This window comes from Calonectris borealis, chromosome 3 (assembly GCF_964195595.1).
Source record: "Calonectris borealis chromosome 3, bCalBor7.hap1.2, whole genome shotgun sequence".
Classification (NCBI taxonomy): domain Eukaryota; kingdom Metazoa; phylum Chordata; class Aves; order Procellariiformes; family Procellariidae; genus Calonectris; species Calonectris borealis.
In genome coordinates this window covers 34,559,064-34,579,335 of record NC_134314.1, presented here as the reverse complement: position 1 = coordinate 34,579,335, position 20,272 = coordinate 34,559,064, and the positions used below count along the sequence as shown (strand labels likewise).

The window sequence follows — 20,272 nt, the reverse complement described above, 5'->3', positions numbered from 1 at the left end:
TTCTCCAAAATGTGCTGTCAATATATGTCAGTTCTACCTGTAGCAATCCCCCCTCAGCCCAGCCCTAGGCTCTCTTCTGAATAAACACCAACAACACGACCAACGCTTGTTGCTGGGGTTGATGCAGTTGTGGGGGTGGGTTGGGTTGTTTTTGCTGGTGTGGACTGCTGCCAGGACAAGCCTACCAGACTGTAAACGGGACTTGTACCTCGGGTGGTTGAGTCCTGCCCAGCTAACTCCCAACCTCCGCCGCCACAGAAAACTGACACGGTATTTCCCTTTAATTAATTTTTCTCATGTAACATAACTCAACATTATCCTGCAAATAAATTCAGCACTTACTGTGCATGGTTTTAGCTACATCCACAAGAACTACTTACCAGAGATGTAAGGTAAGACCTAAAGAAACCTACTAATAGAGAACTAAATGCACCAATGAAAAAAATGCAAAAGTACCGTATTTTGTACTACTTGGAAATGATCATTTACCATCTCTTTGAGTTATGGCTGTAAATAATAAATAAATAAATTAAACATGTGTCCCTGGCAATCACAATTAAGCTATGTACATAAACGGTGCTTCTTAAGATTTTTTTAATTTTTTTTTTTTTTATTTCAGATACACAGATAAATAGGAGCACACACAGTAAAGCGAGACTCTATGTTTCAAGTCTATATATAGTACAAGACAGTCTTATGTACAGGAGTAAATCACCAGAGAAAAATAAAAGGACTCTGAAGTGTGTGAATATTTAAGAAAAATTGAGACAAAGACAAAAGGAGTTTTGAGGCAGAAGAACAAAAAAGGCAAAATGCATGAAGAATATACAAGAGGTAGGAATTTTGTCAGAAATAAAAATAGAGATGAGAGGAAACAAAGCTGACAGCTAATAAGGAAAATGGTACAGAAAATTTTTTAGTTTAATGTGGAAAGAAGTAAAAGAATGGGTAAAATTGTAAAGAGGGTAAGAAGGATGACAAAAGTTGAATGAAAAATATGCTTAAATTATTTTGTGTAAAACCAGGAATGATGCGACAGTCACAAAATTATACAACACTTTTAAAATTAAAAGGAACAGAAAAAACAATCACTTCAGGGAAGAAATTGCAACAGGAGAAAGCTCTGGTACTGAGCTCTCTTATTGTCTGGCCTGGGGAGGAAGTACATTGCTTACATGGTATGATGAAAATTTTAGGCATTTTACATACTTAACATAAATAAACACCCTAGAATAGACTATCTGTTTAGGTCTGAAGACTACATCAGAACTTCCAATATCATTTCTGCACTGTTTGACCAAACCATACCGAGAAGACATCCAACTCTTTTCCCTGCATCTGGATTGTGCCTTTATCAAAACATGACTGTTATATTCCTTCTATTTAAGAAGGATAATAAAATACCTATTAAAATTTTAATTAATTAAAAAAAAACTTAATCAAAAGCTACAGTTATTGCAACAGTGGCACAAACATGTATTATGATAAAAATAGATAACCCTCAGTAGGATAATAGGAACAGCGACTTTGACAAAATAAATGCTAGTCCTTTAACAAAAAAATCCCTTGATTCCAAAATGTCTTTTTTCCTTCATCTAGTATACCTCACAAAACAGAGATTCAGTTTATCAGACTATCTGTTCTAACAGAATAGTTTTTTAGTCTATCTGGTATTATTATTACAGGTATTTAAAAAACCAGCGAGACTAAAAGGAAAAAACCCCACATTTTATAGACTCTGACACAATTGTTAGCTCATTAGACAGCAAGAGTGTCCACACACGTGTCTGTATATAAAATCTATGTCAATGCTATAAACCAAAGTCATTAATGAAAAATATGTCATTGCCTGTATTTTATCAGTGTACAGGGAAAGTTGAAAAACATGTTAATAAAAAAATAAATCAACTAGAGTTTGTTTAAAGGAAGGATAAGGAATACTAAAGTAAAATTTAAATATTCTAATTAAATTACATATGTGTGTATGTATGCAAGCACATTTAAATGCATAAAGATGATAACAGATTCATTTACAATTTAACGTATTTGATCATTTAAAATATATATAAAGTATGTAATAAACTTCAAGAAATTACCATTAATTTACATAATCACCTTTGATATTGTAATTCATTTTATGTAAAACATTATGAGAACCAAACAAATAGGAATAGCTAATGCACAAATAGACACAGAAAAATACAGAATACAGAAAGAAGAAATACTATACATGTAAATACAAAACCATTTTCTTACAGCTGTCTTTAAACGGTGCAATTTGGACACAACACATACCAATCACCACAGATTACACATGTAGGAAATCTGCATTATACTCACATGGAAGCTACACTACCATCCCTGTTTAGGAATCTCTTCAGGACTTAATAAATACTATGTTTGCCTTGAGATATATTCAGTCCAAAAGGAAAAATAATAAAAGCTTTTCTTTAAGAGGGAAAAAAAACCCAAAACTTGAGGTGACAGAACAGTTTCAGTGACAAAACTGTATATTGAAAAACATTTTTAGAGAAGTATGTGGAGCAAGCAATTCAGCAGCATGCAGGAATTATATCCTGATTGAATATACTGGGATGTGGTCCAAACTGATCTAAACTAAAGCAGGTCTGTGTAATAACTTATCTTAACAATCCACAGATGTTAGGCAACCAAACAAATGCTCTGATGAAGGATTACAGTTCTCTAATGTGGCTTCTGGACCTCCACGTGATGCATCAGTAAAATAAAGAGTGTTAGACAATTTTACTCTGGCCTGTCACTTCAAAAATAGTTTCTGTTTACTCTTTTCTGGATGGTGAGCTCTGATGCAGTGCTACAGTAAGTCACCTAAGACATCCAGAGTCTGGTTTTTGTTGTTGGGTTTGTTTCTGGTTTATTGCATCCTTGCATAGGTCAATGCATATCTGCACATGAAGCTATTAAAGAGAACCAGTAAAAGGGTGCTCCTCATTCAAAGGGTTCATATGCATGGCTCTGGAAAGATGTGCATTTTCACAGCATAGCAAAGGGTTCTGGGCTTTACTGCTACGTAACAAAAACAAAGTGGCACATAACAGGACTCAGCGGAGGTGCATCAACAGTTCCCACACAGATTCACGTGGAAACTTTACAGGCTGCGTGAAAACATGCTAGAAGGATACCGTGCTTGCCTTCATGTGGAATATGGGGTATTTCATTCAGAGAAAAAATATTCCTCAAACTTACTCTTACAGGTACTGTTGAATGCGATCCACAATGAGTAGGAACAGTATTCCTGTACTAACACAACATGAAATTCCAACTTGAAAGAGCCCATAGTAAACAATATATACAACTATATACACAGAGAAAAAGAGCATTTTCATTACAAAAATAAGAACACTTCTTCATGATTACATATTTCAAAACTGCATTTTAGAATGCAGAAAAAGGCTTTTTTCAAATTCAAATTTGGAGACTTTCAAACATGCACTGGGAGGCTAAAGTCACATTAGGGGGGACACAAGCTTTATACCAAATTTGTGTGACACATGCTAGGCAAAACTCAGGCTAAGGTTAGAGCAAGTTCCCCAAATCCTTCACCCAAGCCCGGATTCTGAGGAGACTCCATAAGGAGCACACTCCTTCACGCTTCATGAATTTAGAAATGGCAAACCCACAGTTACACTGACTCCCATGCATGCCGCTTCATCTCTGTACAACAAATTAGGTAACAAGTGTGCTAATATAACAGGCCACGAGCTACTCCTTACTTAATCTTCATGCTATCCTAATTACTTCCCTTCTGAAGGGTGTATACACAACATCTTTTCAGTTTATTCCTTTTGTTAATGTTCCTTTAGCCACCTTCATCTACGCACTTCTAGAAGACACTAGTTATTTCAGACAGATCTAATTAGGCAGATCCTCTTCTCTGCCTGAGACACCATTCACTTCAGCAGAGCTCTGCCACCATCCTACAAGTTATCTCTTGAAGTCAGAGGGAAGAAATGTTACCAATTTGCTCTTAGGAAACTATTCATTCACAGAATTAAGTTAGACTATGTATCACTTAATGATTCTGGAATAATATAAAACATGCAGCAAACCATGAAATTAGTATACAGCATTGCATTTTTCTCTTTTGCTATATCCAAATGAATTCTGTAATAAAACCCAAGCTTAAGTGTCATGACGGCTTCACTCCATTAAAATATAAATAAATGAAGCTGAAAATCTACTTGAATCCTTACATTAGTCCAAAATCTAAATAAGTAAACAACTCTACCCTCCCAATGAAAATGTGCTTGTGAATCCAAGCTTTAATTAAACATATTTTTCAAAATTTTACAGACAGCTGAGTTCATCCAATGGCTCCTGGTCACCAAAAGGGAAGATCTTCTCCCCACCTCCCTCCTCTCTTGCTCTTCTTTCTCCCTGTTCGGGTTTGTCCTCTCCCTTCTTTGTTCCCAGCTTCACCATACTGCATGTTCCCTTGTATCCCCTCCCTCGACTGTCAGGTCCTCCCAACAGCCACTTGCATTTAAAAACATATTAGAAATTTATCTGTATTTTTAAGTTGGTTTCTTTTTTTCTCACATCTATTTTTCTCATGGTGGGGTATGATGAGTAGTGAAATCATGTGGCTAGGAACAGAGGCAAATGTGGGGAACAGGATGTTTTCTCTACGGCAGTGGCTCGTTGGCTCCTGTTAAACTACATCTTGAAATGACACCCATACTAGTACATTAAACTTGCACAGAAACATTTTTGAGCACTCATGCCGAATGACATGAAATAACTTGCATCTCTACTAGGATCTCTGCTCGACTTCAAAGCAAGGTGGCTGCATACAAACTGCCTCCCGGAGATAAGCCTCGGAGCACCCCAACTCCCAAACCACCAGGATAAACTGATGAGAAAGTGCTGGTGGGCAGAAGACCAAGAGCGTGCCAAGCAGCCTTCTGCTGTTTTATTACTTAGATACTCTAATGCCTAGGAACAGTCCAGATTAGGTTTAATTTGTTATTAAAAAAAGCAGCCTAGGAGCCTAGGTTCTGCTTTTGCTGTAGCCTCTCCTCTAGACTGAAGGGTTCAAAAGGACAGTACTCTGTCTGTTCTCTACTGTTCTGTCTCCAAGCAGAAAGAGGACCGCTTTGCCCACACTGATGTTCATATGACGTATGGGGCTCAGCCATTTCAGGACTGTGATATAAAGCCATTTTAGCACTCTGTGTTCTTCCATTGCTGTTCAGAGCAGTTTTTCTTCATAACTTAGGTTTTCAGCTTGATATTTTTATCCTGGTTTGGCAAGAAAATGAGGTTTATGCTGACAGCTGATGCGTTTCTTCCCCCTTTTCTCCCCACACCCTCCAATAATGTTTTAACCCACTGGACAAATGCAATAATATTCTGCACAGGCATGGAATTTTTCAAGGGATTATATTCTTAAAAGTTTCATGAAATAGGCAGTTCTATAAAATCCATATAAATATTTCATTAAGTGCAATCTTTTATTGGCATCACAGAATCTACACAGCAATTCAATCACAAGACATGTTCATAGGGAACAAGGCCCCACTGCTCACAGAACTACATGTCACCTTAAAGTCTGTGGTGCCATTTAAATGTTTGACTGAGAGCATCCAGGAGGGATGTTTAAAAGCCCACCTTATCAGAAGTTTCCACTTGCACTAGAGAGCGCACTTCATACTCTTCCTGCTTGCCTTTCATAGTTAACTGAGATGTTAACTTTCCAAATCAGATCATATGTGTACGAATAAGGATGAGAGTAAAATGCTTAAGGTATTTCTGTCTACACAGAAATGCCTATAGGCATGGCAGGTATTTAAGTTTCCATGCAAAGAGAATCCATTCACTCTCGAGGAGACACAACAAAATAAAATTAAATCCTAAGGATAGGCTAGTGCCATTTGAGATAAGTCACCTGGCTGCCACGTGCCACTTAAGAGGGCATAAGCCTGCCACAAGAGTTAGGACACATCTGCCAGCCATATGTATATGTCTTATGTACTGTAGGGCATCAAAAATGGCATCAGATGCCCACTTTTAGGCAACTGAACACACAGTTCACACATTGATCCTAATCTTATTCCTGGTCTAAGTTTCTAAACCCACAATTACAAACTGCCAATAGAAAAATGCAGAAAAGGTGCAGTGGAGCAATGATTCAAGGAGTTAACATCAAAAGGGTTTTTATGCCAGTTTTGTCGACACTGCTGCTAGCAACAGTGTTACTAGTCTTCTTAAGATAAAAATAAAACAAAAAACAACTGACCTTCTTCACATGCCCTTCTGCCAAAATCTCTCACCTACAGCTGCCAATCTTTCAGAAAGCTCCCAACAACTTCCACAAAAATGAAACATTCTCTAGAATAAACCTGCAGCAAACTGAGTGTTGGAAGTGATACATTCAGGCAACTATAAAGTTATCATATGACATAATATCTCTAAAACAGCACACACCCAGGTTCCAGTCACCAATGTACTTCTCTGAGAATGCCTTTGGAGTTCAAGGAAGAAACCAAAATCGCTAGCAGAGAAGTCTTTGTTCTTGTGTAAAAATTCACACTGGCACATTTACAAACAGTAATTTGAAATATGCTCCCCCTGCAAGTTTTTTTTTCTAAATCTACTACACAAGTAAATTAATTAATACACACTACTAAAAACATACTACAAAAATTGTATTGCTTGTCTCAGTTACAGTTGTGACCTCCTAAAACAGGACTATAGCTTGGACAAATCTGTGAAACTTTGCACCTGAACTTCCTTGCAGCTCTGGTTTTAGGTCTACTTCTAACTAAAACGAACCAAATTTACAAACTTACAATTTGGAGGGAGACAGAAGAGACAATCACACCAAGAGAAAGGAGGGGTTAAAAAAATTAAAGAGACTCAGGAAGTATTAATTGTTTGGGCCGATTTGTCTGGGCTTGAGAATTTCATTTTTGGAAAAAAAGCAAACCCTCAAGAAAAGTTTATGGAGCATCAGACAGTACAGGCTTTATTTATCCACAGTTCATCGTGATGAGGCTTAAACCACTTTTTTTGAAACTCAACGATCCCAAATACCCCAATGGTTTGATTCCTCCACAGGCCCTGTATTTAAGCTTACCCCATTTAAATCCATTTTCCATATTGCTACGCTCACTCCCTCCTCACTCATCTTGTCCACTCTACCCAGTGTCACCCTCAGTATTTTCACTTCCTCGGCAGTGGGAGAATTCTAAGCCCCAGCAACAATCACAGCTTCAGAAAGCTCTGCTTTCGTCTCACTCTTTTCTCACAGATCAGTTTCTTTTTCAACTTTATTTCTCTTGCCTGAATTTTCTTCAATTTCTTAATATATTTCTAATAATATAGTAGCCATGAATTGCTAGTCACATTTTCTGTAACATCAATCTCCATTTTTCATAGACTATTAAGCTACACAAGAAATCATTATCTCATAGATCATTTTTGTATATTCTTCTAACCTTCTTAAAAACAAGAAGTTTTGTCTAACTATTTGAACATTTGGCTGTCTTGATGAGCACAGAAGCATCAACTGTACTCCTCTTAATCACTTCATGGTTTCCATAGTTACAGATATACATGGAACATAGAAATAATTTTTTTAAAATGACAGAAGTCTAACAAAATAAGGTAAATGGCATGAAACAGCTTACAGTCAGAACTGATAAAAACAGAGAGAACTCACCAGAAGCTTTCCACTCCATTTATCAACTTATATATTTACAAACTGTAGTAAAAATATACAAATGCTCAGAACAAGACTGTCTTTAATAGTGCATGCATGTGTACATCATCTCAGTGTGAGCTTGCACTATAACACCATTATTTATGTTTCTATACTATTTTCTTACATAAATATTCTTTCATACAAACTGTGTCAAAAAAAATGCAGTAGGAGAGGCAAGAGAGTTTTTTTTAGTATAGAATGGAAAATAATTTATGACAAAAGAAATTGGAAATGTGTAGCTGTAGAGAAGTTGTAAAGAAGATTAGTCAAAATGGAAACACAGTTAAACTGCAGTCGAATTCTTGAAGTAGAAAAAAAAGCTCATAGAAGGAAAAGTGAGTGGGTGAACAGATGGAGGTCATAGGGGACTTGATGGGCACGAACTAAATTCTGATTTTATATTCTCAAACACAAAAAAATTAAAAATAGTGTTATGGACTCTCCATCCTTGGAGACATTCAAAACGCAACGAGACACGGGCCTGGCAACCTGATATACTTGGGCCTGCTCTGAGTAGGGATTCAGACTAGAGGAACTCCAGAGGCCCCTTCAAACCTCAACCATTCTGTGACTCTGTACAGAACAAAGCACTGAGAGATTTAAATATCTTGGCCTTATGGTTCTTCAACTATGTTAAGTATTACTACGCTTGCAATGCTTTACTGCTAGAAGGTCTGCCTGTCTTTTGTCTCACTATCTACATAGGTTTCTGCCCTAAAGCAAAAAGTACATAAAATTTTAAAAGTTCTGAGTTGGAGAGGCACTGTACTGACACAAGGGACTACAGAAAGCCCACAGCATATTGACCTATTTTCTTCCAGGAGCATACAACAATGTATAAACATAGCTACTTCCCTCAGCTATCTGAGAGTTTAAGATTACTGCCACCAATGCTGGTGGAGTGACTGCGTGCTTGAAATCTTCCACTATGAGTAAGTGAGAACCAAGTTGTCTTATATTTATCATATATAAATGATTTCAGAGATTAAGTCTCTCTATACTGTGTTGAAGTAAGGTGTTAACAGCTGATGGTGTTCCCTCTAGATTCGAAAGAGATTGCTTGCCTAAAACCTGTATTTGGGGTTCCCAACCTGTGAAATGCATGTTACTGCTGAGTTACTCAGGAGAACATACTGGCCTTGACAGACACTAGGAGCATGGGATGACCAGGAGGTCTGTTCTGGACGCTTCTGTCTGTAGAGACAATTCAGGGAAAAGAACAACAGGCACAGGAGATGAGCAAAGCTTACAGAGATGGCTTGGATCCATAGGAAGAGACAGTGGAGCTGAGCCTAACAGAGCGCTATGCAGACACGATGCGGAAATCCAGGGGCTGAGGAAGAAGAGGATGATTACTGGCTCTGTAAATAGGGATGGAAGGCAACAGGGGATGGCTGGCAGTTCAGGAGTATTCCCAGTGGGAATGAGCTGAATATAGAGCAGAGTGACAATCACGTTAGGATGAAGATTTTTATAGATGACATAACTACCTGCCCAGGGAATGTAAGGGAGCGTGTGCAGCACACTCGGATCTGTCAGTTCAAACAAATGCCCAAAAACACTCTGGTTGAGAGGAAAGAAAGCGTATTTTTGACATATTGCAGGATAATCTCATTGCAGTGATCTCTGCTGTGCAGCTTGACAGAGGCCTTCTCTGACCACTTTGCTTGATCATCTTTCCACTTGTAGGGAATCGCGCTGGATGACTATCAGCTCTGCCTACCCAGAATTTCCCCCTGTTCCCCACCAACTCCTATGCTAGGAAGTTCTGGCTGATGAGTTTTGCTTAGAGCTCCCACATCCCCAAGTCCACACAACGCCTAGAATAAGGCTGTCAGAGCCTTACAACCAGACTGTGAAATTAAGCATCTAATTTGCAAGTGATTCAGTGAGGGAGAGTGTGGCACCAAAAGTATGCTTCCTCCTGCACCTGGGCAGCCCCGCACACAGGCCGGGCTCACCACCACTGCCAGGGACAGCCAGTGCCCTTGCCACTGTCCTTCTGAGGATGAGAGCAACGATGTGAAATGGTCTCTGATTGATCTGTTACAGATACTTTTTTTATATCACATACAGATACAATACTAAACACAATCTGGATAAATGGAAATGTAAGCTTAAATAAATCTTCCACAATCTGGAAATGTAAGCTTAAATAAATGCAATCATGACAAACCTCTACCAGTATGATCCTTCATGTTTCAACTTTTCTTAAGCAAGCAAGAGCAAACATTCTCAGTGAAAAGAGTAAAATTTATATTATATGATTGCACATTATTTTCATATTATTAATATTTAGTTTTCAGTTTAAAAAAAAAAATCACCATGGTGGAAATACAGCTAGACAGAACTTTTCACGCTTGGGGGATGTTAAGTATCATATGGTACCTACTTATAAATGAGTATTTTGCAACAGTTAGTACTGCCCAGTAAGGGTTTTGACAAAGCACCAAGTAGGATTATGCCCTATACATGTTATACATACTCATGATTCACAATCTATCCCAGACTCACCCTTAAGTTTGTAGCTTTCTTCACACAATTAAAAATACTTAAGCTTGATTTTCTGTTATGCATGTAAATACATGGAATGCTTATAATTACAGAAGGCATATTCTTCCCACTTTGATATCATCACGGCAACTTCTTAACTGTTTATAACAGCTATTTTTAAAACAAACACATGCTTTCTTTGTGCAACATTCTGCCTTACACAGAGCAGCAACCTGCCCTCCATTTCTGAAAAAGCTACCAGACTATCCTGAGAAACCACAACATACCATACAAGTTGGCTCAACATCTTATCTGCAGTTACTCCCTTAGCGAAAGGATGACAAAGTTTTTTGACTTTTTGGGTTTTTTTACATTTCATCTTTGTTGATCCTACCTTCTGAGATGTCCATGGTCCTTTCTCTTAATTCTCCCACCTCTCGCTCCAGGTGCAGAGTCTGAGGCTAAGTTGGTTAAGTCTGTGCTATCTGTGCTATCAAGCTCGAGCACAAAGGAATCTCAGTAAATCTGGGATGGAAGATTTGAGGAAGGGGAAGAGAGAATATCAGTGTTCTACAACAAAGTTGAGTGGACATCTAAGATTTAAAAAAAAAAAAACCAAAACTGGGGAAAACAATGTATTTCTGGTCAGGAAAAGTGTAGATTTTTCGGAGAGGGTGACTGAGAAAGGGATAAACAACTGTGAGTTTGAATATGGAAGATTTAAAAGATAAGGAAAAGGAAAATGGGGCAGGAAAATGCAGTAGGAGTTTCGTGCCAGCATAAGAATATTATACATTTTTTAACTGATCTAAACAGTGCGCTGTTGACAGCCAATTCACAGACCATCCCTGGTATCAGTTTCAGAAGTCTACTGTCCTGAATTTACAATACTGCTGGCAGACCACACAGGGAAAGACGAGAGTTTCAATAAGGTAAGAAGATGTAAAGCAGATGTAATGCAGAATATTACAGTTGGGCAATTCAAACAGTAATGATATTTCATTATCCGATGAAGCTACTGTTACAAAAACAGGTTCAAAAATTGAGATCAGAACTTTGCTAGATGATGAGACAATCATTCTGATCTTCTGCACTTACCTGTATATTCACAGATATCTAATGAGGCTTTGTATTTCCTAAACAAATAAAAGGTATATAGCGCAGTGATGACTTAAGGGTATGGGGAAAGAGGCAACAGTTAAGGATATCCTGCCTCTTTATTATCAGAAATAGAGGGATGCATACTCCATAGTGGTACAAATATAGGGATCATGAGCCCTCAGTCCACATTTATACATTGGTGAAGACTTTTTGTGTTCACATGTACAGTCTGTTGAACAGAAGCAAGCAATCTTTTTAGCCAGGTAACTTATTTGTATGTCACAGGTTTCTGTGTGTATCAGGAGCTAGAAGAAATGTAATGGTCAGCTAGATCCCTCTTAAATGCTCGCTCCCCGGGCACTTGCACCTTATATAGAGGAAAGAGACCCATGTCAGAACTAAGGAGAGAACTTCCTTATTTCCTGCTTGGTAGAAGGTAGCCTTCCATAGCAACAGCTTCCAGAGCTGGTGGGGTCCATCTACTGTTGCCTAAACTTGGATCATCTTTCCTGTATACAGATGTTAGCTGTATTTAATGTTCAGTATTCAGGCGTATTTGAAGTAGCTGAACACTAAATACAACCACAGGGTTTGCAGGAAGCAGGAGCATTTTTGATCATGTGGTACCTCTGGAAAAAAATAACTTTCAGATGCATCAGTCTTTTGCCAGGTCCAAAAAGCTTGACCATCTTTTGAACTGAAAAGATCATTTTGACCAGCCCATCTGATAATCCTTCTATACACACTACCGTTCCTCTCAGTTTTTATTTGATCTCGTGAATCCATCTTTGAACTTCTTTCTTTTTTTAATTCAGATTATGTAATATAGTCACCAGAATCATCCCAGCCAAAGAAATCAACTTTGGTTATTTAAATCCAAAACAGACATAATAGACAAATCAGACAATTCCACCCTCATCCATAGGGGTTTTAAGAAAGGTTTTCTAGAAGGTTTTATTTCAGTAATATCTGTTGTTTCTAGAATGAGGGTTTAATCATTCATTTGTATTTCTCTCTAGTTTATAATTAATTTTAACTCTATACTGAAATAATTTAATCAGGTCAGTAGACTACATATTAATAAGGTTAGCACTGTGCTACTCTGGTTGTCTCTGTAAGTTTTAGATGATTATACTAAAACCAGCGGTTTATCCCAGCTTAAATACGACTGGTTTACTGGAGGTCAGACTCTTCTGGCCCTGTTGTCTTTAATAACTTTCTCTTAACCATTTCAGCTCTATTGTCTCTAGGCAAAAGAATACAGGGTAAGAGGGAAGACTTGTGGGATGAGGTGGCCAAGAAGAAAGAATGTCCAAGAGGACATGGACAAACAGGTAGAAAGGTTCAAAGTAGGGTGAAGAGAAAAGTTAAAGAGGCGACAACAAGTGGAGGAGAAAATCTCAGAGAGAGGCAATAGGGAGAAAGTAGGACAAATACCAGGAATTAAGAGGAAACAAGTGTGCTGGAAAAGCAACAAAATTGGGTTGTCTTGTTGTCACATATCAAAGGTTATTGCATTTGGAACAGAGATGAGGCACGGACAAATAAAACTTACTTCAGAGGAAACTCTACTTCCTTTCCTCAGTTTGGGTTTTTTTCTTTGGGTTTGGGATTTTTTCTTCAGGTTTGGGATTTTTTTTTCAGAAAAGAAAGCAGGCATTTGGGGATTCAGGGTTATCTTTCTCTTTTAAGAAAAATGCTTTTTGGCAACCTTTACATCTCTTCAGGCAAAATCAGCATCAGACATTAACAAGCCTACACACACGTGCACTACGACAAACCACCTAAGAAATGAGCTTACTAGGACTCTCAGTGCACAGCAGAAAACCGTGGCAGATTGAATGCGAGACACTAAAGCTCTAAATGGAAACAAAGCACATCCAGCAGCTTTTGTGATAATCATGCAGCATTGCAATCTTTTATTTGCAAATCCTTTACTTTTTTTTTTTGTCCTGCCTATTTTAAGGAAACAAGTGCCGTTCTGAAGTTTAACGTTCAACCACTAGAAGACACTTTTTTTTTCCCCTGAGCACCAGTGATAAGAGTATTGCTAACGTTATAAGCATTTGCTGCTTGCAGAACTGAAAGGTTTAAGATCTGCACTGAAGGTCATGCTTTGCATAAGTCAGACTATAGTACCAAGTTTTTTGTATGATTTTAATGGCTGTCTTTCAAATTAAATCAAAGCAGAAGTGACTCTTCAGTTTCTAAATCTACATATGTTTACTTATCTTCCATAAGAAATATTACTATATATAGGGATTTAAGCATTTTATTTGAAAGAGTTGCTTAGACTATGACATGTCACTTGGTATGCAAGCACAAGGAGCTTTTCTTTTTGAAACATTTACGGTATTTGCTATACTTAGTCACCCCAAAGAGTTTACAAGACAGAAGCCTAAAAGTTGCTGTATACCACATTAGTCTTGAACACTGCTCTCTTTCCTTGCTCTTTGAAGCACAGGAATCATAAGTTCTTTGCACTTGTTTAATACAATACTGTGTGACATTTAAATTGGAAAAGGAAATTACTGGGCAGCTAAAGTTAGCCATCCAGAAAGCTATTGGACATAAAGAAGGCAAAAAGATTAAGAGAGTACATACCTTTCAGCTATTCAGTAAGATAAACTGCTAAGAAATAGTAATTATGGTTCAAATATATGCTGGGCAGGTTATATACTTAAAAGGACAGAAAAATTAAACCAAGAATAGAAGCAAGGAGGAAACGGTCATTTCTCAGCCAATAAACATTGTAGTAGTTACATTTGTAACATAGATATGGCCAAAAAATAGAGTTCTTAGTTGGCTATGAACAGCTCTAAAATAAAACACTAAAACGCAGATTGCTATCAAACAAATTGAAGGCCTTAACCAAGTGAAAGGGTAGACAGTACAATATGTGAGACAAGTTTTGAGAAAACGGCCAACTTACAAGCAATACAAGGTGCTGTACATGAGGAAGCTCTTCTTGCCGTAATTCAGCACTTCCAAAAAAGTGGCTTTTAAAAGCAAATGTTAAAGCAGTTAAAACCCAAATCCGATCCCTTTGGGGCTAAAATAGAAAGACAGTCATTTTATGTTCATGATAGTTTAGAATTAGCTCTGTGATCATCATTTAACTCATTTTCATCTTTGTATACTTGGTGTATACAAAGTTGCTTTTGCATGATTCTAATTTATTATCAAGGTATAATGTAACAGTGGGATGCTAAATGCAGCATTATCTATTGAATTATTTTTTAATTATGAATTAGCTTATAATGGAAATAAAGCCTGTAAGCAACACTGCCTCAAAACTTGCTATAATATAGTTCCAAAATTTGCAGGTAATCAGAAAAATAATCAAAAGTTGAGAACAAAATGAAAAATGAAAGCAACCTAATAAGGATGTTGACAACCTGTGTGCCACTGACTGTATAAAGGATCTTCTACCTTTAAAAAAGGAGAGAAAATAAAAGAAGGAAAACCTTCCAAAGTAAAGTTTCAAAAATCTACATGCTTTACACTGAAAACAAGCTATTGTTTCATGCATCAAATTGAACTATTAAATCCAGTCAGTTCACTGAAGAGAGCAGTAACTACAGATATTTACGGTTAAAGAAAAGAAAGTAATTAAGCAGAACACGGTGACCTAATCCCATGACAGTCGGAGTGACAAAAAGAAGTGGCTAAGAAAGAAAGAAAGAGAAAATAGTACGAGGACTAACAAGGACAGACCGCGCAAGCCAGCCTCCCTCAGGCTGCATTAGCACCACCAGGGAGATGGTTGAAGATGTGCTGGGTGCAGGTGCCCAGGCGCTGGCAGGGGGCTGCAGGGCGGCCTCTGTGAGGAGAGGCCGGGGCTGCCCCGTGCCGGACACGGCCGGTTCCAGCCGGCTCCAACCGACCCCCCGCAGGGCACGGCTGAGCCCCCCAGCCAAGGTGGTGGTGATTCTGGGACAGCGTGTATAAGAAAGGGCAAAAGCATGACGCAGGCAGTGAGGAGTGAGGAAAAAAGTGTGAGAAACAGCACTGCGAGCACTGAGGTGAGAGAAGGAGGAGGGAAGGAGGTGCTCCAGTCACCCGAGCAGAGAATACCCTGCAGTCTGGGGAGAAGACTGTGCTGGAGCAGGTTTTCCTGACAGGAACTGCGGCCCCTGGAGAATCCACATGGGAACAAATTCTTTTCCTGAAGGACTGCAGCCCACGGAGGACCCCAAGCTGGAGCAGAGGAACAGCATGAGGAAGGAAGGAGCAGCCGAGAGGAGCTGTTATGGACTCACCTCAACCCCCACTCCCCATTCCCCTGCGCCACTTGGCGGGAGGAGGCAGAGCCTGGGATGAAGGGGAGGAGCGGGGAGGTGGTTTAGGTTTTGTCTTTTTTTCTCACCATCTAACTCTATTTTAGTTGGCAATAAATTAAATTAATCTTCCCCAAGTTGAGTCTGTTCTGCCCTTGATGGAAATTGGTGAACCAACTCCCTGGTTTTACGTCAACGCATGAGCTTTTCCATCTTATTTTCTCCCCCTGTCCTGTTGAGGCATCTAGCAGCCAGCCAAGGTCAACCCACCACAGAAGCTTCTCTAAAAAGACCTTCAAAATGAAGAAATGCAGCTGACTGGCATAAATCTTGTCTTTGTGAAACAAACTGCGTAACAATTTTACAAATGACTGGAAGCCCAGCTACAGTCTTTGGAGTCTCTCCCCGTAGTCTTCAGTGGGAGGAAAAAAAAAACCTGGATGCATTTCAGATGCAGCTTGGATGGATTCAACAGCCTCCTTAATCAAACTTAACTCAGTCATTAACTTCCATATCAAGGGACTTATGAAACAAGTTACTTTTCATGTAATTACAGTCGCTGAAGTATTAATTTCTATTTATCATTGGGTCTTGCTAACAGAGCCCCAGATCTGTCAAGCTTTCAGCTCTCTTCCCAATGGGTAACTTGGGAATTTAGGCCAGGGGTCTGGAGAGAACTGTACCTTACAGTTTGCAACAGATGTTGAGATGCCACAAAACTTTTCCTACAGTAACTTTTGATAGTATGTATCTCTGGCATTACAGAAAGAGCATGGTTTCTGAGAAACACATAATATATTAGCTAAGCCTGCCTGAATCTTCTGTAGCTTGAAGCATTAGGCTTGCTCCTTAGTTTTGACTTGGGAGAGATAGCCTGCATGGCTTACAGCACCTCTCTTTTGTATCCCAAATCTGTCAGTCAGCTTCTTTTTACGAAAACAAGCAGTTTCTCCTAAATCAACCAGACCACCTTAGGTTTTCTCAAATCACCACTGTAGCCTCAAGAAGGCTAAAACATTCTAGCCTAAATTAATCTAGTGAAGCTTCCCTTAGCTGACTACTGATCTTTATGAAGCTGAATACTCATAGTCAGTTGAACTATGCCATTCTCATTTCCTGAAGATTGCGTATAGCAAATTTTCAAGAAGAGTTTTTGAGTGTCTAATTGTACGGCCATAGAGTTGAAAAAAGATTTTGGTTTTCATAGGTCTATGAATTATACTCAAGAAATGGAAAAAGAATTTTCTAACACTAATAATTTATATCCTAACTAAAATATTGAAAATTCAACTGTGGGTTAGTACAATTTTCAGTAACATACAACATTTTCTTGTCAATGTTTGTCTTTCTTTAACGTGGGAAAAAAAACAAATTGAACTCTCCATAGCAGAATATATTCACAACTTTCCACTCAACACAGACTGCATAAGACCATAAATACCCGCTTTGAAGAAGGTCAATTTATGTAGGAGACAAAAGGCTAAGAAAAAAATCTGCTGGTGTACGAATTGTCAGATTGCCTGTAGGAGATAGAAGGCGTAGGTTTGCACAGAAGATTCAGATCAAGCGTGTAGACATTAATTTGTGATAAGACTAAATATAGGTTTCTAAATGTGTCTACAGGCCATCACTGGTGTTTCATTTCCTACTGTAACTAATGAAAATCTATAGTAGAATTCAACTGCCTCAACACTGGCATTCAATTCTACCTGCAATACCCTAACATATCCAAAATATGAGTGTGGAGCCGTCATGTATGACATGGGAACCACCTGAGAGCCACCCTGATCTGTGGTAGCTGCTGGAAACTACAGTAAAAGTCTGCAGTATCTTATATGACACTAGGTGCCTGTTTTGGCAAGCAGAGCCCCTAGTCAGTACAGCTGACAAAGACTGAGAGCAGATTCAGCCTAGTTCAGGGCAAGGTGAATCACCCTGAGGCACACTAATCTCCTCCAGTAAGTATCAGGAAAGCATAAACACAGTTCATATACAATGTAGGGGTTTTCATCTGGAACCGATTCCTACTAAGGTAAACGTATTGACTTAATCTCTCTTGGACATCTCATCAGCCTCCTCTTTTATAGTCTATAGAAGTGACCAAGAGGGCAGCTCCTCTAACATGAACAACAGGCTCTCCTAAACACTCACCTGCTGGCTGATCATAAAAACGTATACTTAGGTGTATACAGCAAAGGAGTATAACCTGCAACATAGGATATTTACAGATATGCAAGAGTAAGGTTATATCTATGCTGAAAGCATAGGGGCAAAACCCAGAATAATACAGCAAGTGAATGAAATCTTCCTCCGTTTAATTCCCTACTCCACCTTGTTGCTTTTCCTGCTGCATTGCACTTACATGGTCAAGAAGTTGTCACTGTGGTCTCTTTAACCTACCCACAAAGACAGTCAGGTCAGTCCCTTGAACAGGCAAGAAAGGCAGGTTTCTCTACAGCTAAAAGGACTGATCCAAATGATCCTAAAGGATAAAGCTGTCAGGCTGACAAAGGTCTTGAGAGCAGTTTGCTGGATGGACCTTCAACTGCCCTCTTTCCATTTGTGGAAGCTATTTGGCCAGAGAAAAAGTTATAGAAGAGAAAAATTAACTTCGCCGATGCATGCATAGGTAAGTAATAGAATACATGAATTTTGATCACTTACCACACGTTGCAGAGATGCAAGTTACACTACCATGAATAACATCCCAGCAACGTATAAAGAATTCCTCCAGTCATGACAACACAACCATCATGTACATGCTTATCTATTTAGAGAGTCCCAGCAACATCTGGCCATCTCTACAATTAATCTGTGTTTCTCAGTAATACTCAACTTTTTACAATGTAATATCCCCAATCATTTTCACAAAATTCACCAATACAAAGGTTGGGAGTCTGCTTTTTATGAGCAAGTTAATTACAAATCTAATAAATTATTGAGAAAATAACATTTAATTCCAAAATTGTCTGTTAATCTGTTGCACATAAGTTAGTTGATGGGTGTTTTAGCTGTGTGCTGGTTTCAGCTGGGATAGAGTTAATTTTCTTCATAGTAGCTAGTATGGAGTTATGTTTTGGATTTGTGCTGAAAACAGTGTTGATAATACAGAGAAGTTTTCGTTATTGCTGAGCAGTGCTCACACAGAGTCAAGGCCTTTGCTGCTTCTCACCCCACCCCACCAGCGAGTGGGCTGGGGGTGCACAAGAAGTAGGAAGGGGACATACCTGGTACAGCTGACCCCAACTGACCAAAAGGATATTCTATACCATATGACGTCATGCTCAGCACGTAAAGCTGGGGGAAGAAGAAGGAAGGGGAGGACATTCGGAGTGATGGCGCTTTGTCTTCCCAAGTAACCATTAGGCGTGATGGAGCCCTGCTTTCCTGGAGATGGCTGAACACCTGCCTGCCGATGGGAAGTAGTGAATGAATTCCTTGTTTTGCTTTGCTTGTGCACGCGGCTTTTGCTTTCCCTATTAAACTGTCTTTATCTCAACCCACAAGTTTTCTCACTTTTACTCTTCCAATTCTCTCCCCCATCCCACCGGGGGGGAGTGAGCAAATGGCTGTGTGGTCCTTAGTTGCTGGCTGGCGTTAAACCACGACAAGCTGGAATAATGAAATTGCCCAGTAAGTGATAAACTTCAGCCTAAATAAATTGCAGCTCTTTGGAAATCTCAGTCCGGATTTAAAAAATTATTAGGTTTTATCTGCTCCTTAAGGAAATGCAGATTACATTTTGTGCAGATTTTCACTTCATCTCTTACCAGTCATTAAACAACCAGTAACAGATATTTTATACCATTTTATAATCAGTTTTGGGGAGGGGGTTAATTTATCTCCACAGGAAGGCTGAGTTGCAACTGGGTCCCTATATTAATGGAATTCAAAAAAACCCCATAAAATATTACAGAAACTTTGTCTATAGATTTGCTTACTTGACATACATTGTTCTATCCTGAAACTCACGTATCATATTTAATAAAATCGTGTATCTCAGGTATAGCTATGACAAACTATCCTAAACCCTCACCAATTGCAGCACTGGAGAGATATAGATGGAAGTATCCATCTGTTAAGTAAAATCACAAAATGCTCCAGAATGCAAAAGATATAAAAGAGAGAAAAACATAGATGGAAGTATCTTTTATCTAGGACATCTCATTGCTAAAAATACACTGAATTTTAATCCTGGATGAGGATTAAGGTTATTTATAATAAAAAGAGAAAGAGAGAGCAAAAGAGAGCACAGCTCTAGTCCTCATAATTGCTTTGTTCTCTGGAAATTTTTTCTGCTATTTGTCAGTTTCTCTTAATACTTAATAGGTCATAAATCTTATCAAATCTCTCTTTGCAGAAAGATGTCTTTTTAGTTAAAATCTCTCTGGTTTTGGGGTAACAAAATAGCCCCAGAATTCAGTTTGCTAAATTTAGTTCTATTTAGCATCTCCACATTGTTTTGTAACTACTAAAAACAAAGAATTGTGCCTCAGCGGTGTACATAACCATGGAAATTTTAAATTAATATTATAAGTCATATTTAGTCCAAAACCCTACATATCACGTTAAAAATCCCATCACATGAAAGGATCTTGCATGAATGAGGGCCATAATGACTCAAGCTGAAAGATACAAATAAGAAGAAGAAATA

The 20,272-nt window shown here is 38.6% G+C and overlaps 1 protein-coding gene across 2 annotated transcripts in view; it reads right to left on the bottom strand.

Annotated features, from left to right (window-relative positions):
* RIMS1 (regulating synaptic membrane exocytosis 1) overlaps positions 1-20,272 on the bottom strand; it is a 348,914-nt gene that overhangs the window by 194,201 nt on the left and 134,441 nt on the right. Inside the window, exon 4 of one of the 2 annotated variants that reach the window (XM_075145319.1) lies at positions 3,226-3,279. The exons of the other annotated variant lie outside the window; for it this stretch is intronic. Coding sequence (XP_075001420.1) covers positions 3,226-3,279 — 54 coding nt within the window. The remainder of the gene's footprint in view (positions 1-3,225; positions 3,280-20,272) is intronic. 2 annotated transcript variants of the gene reach the window in all.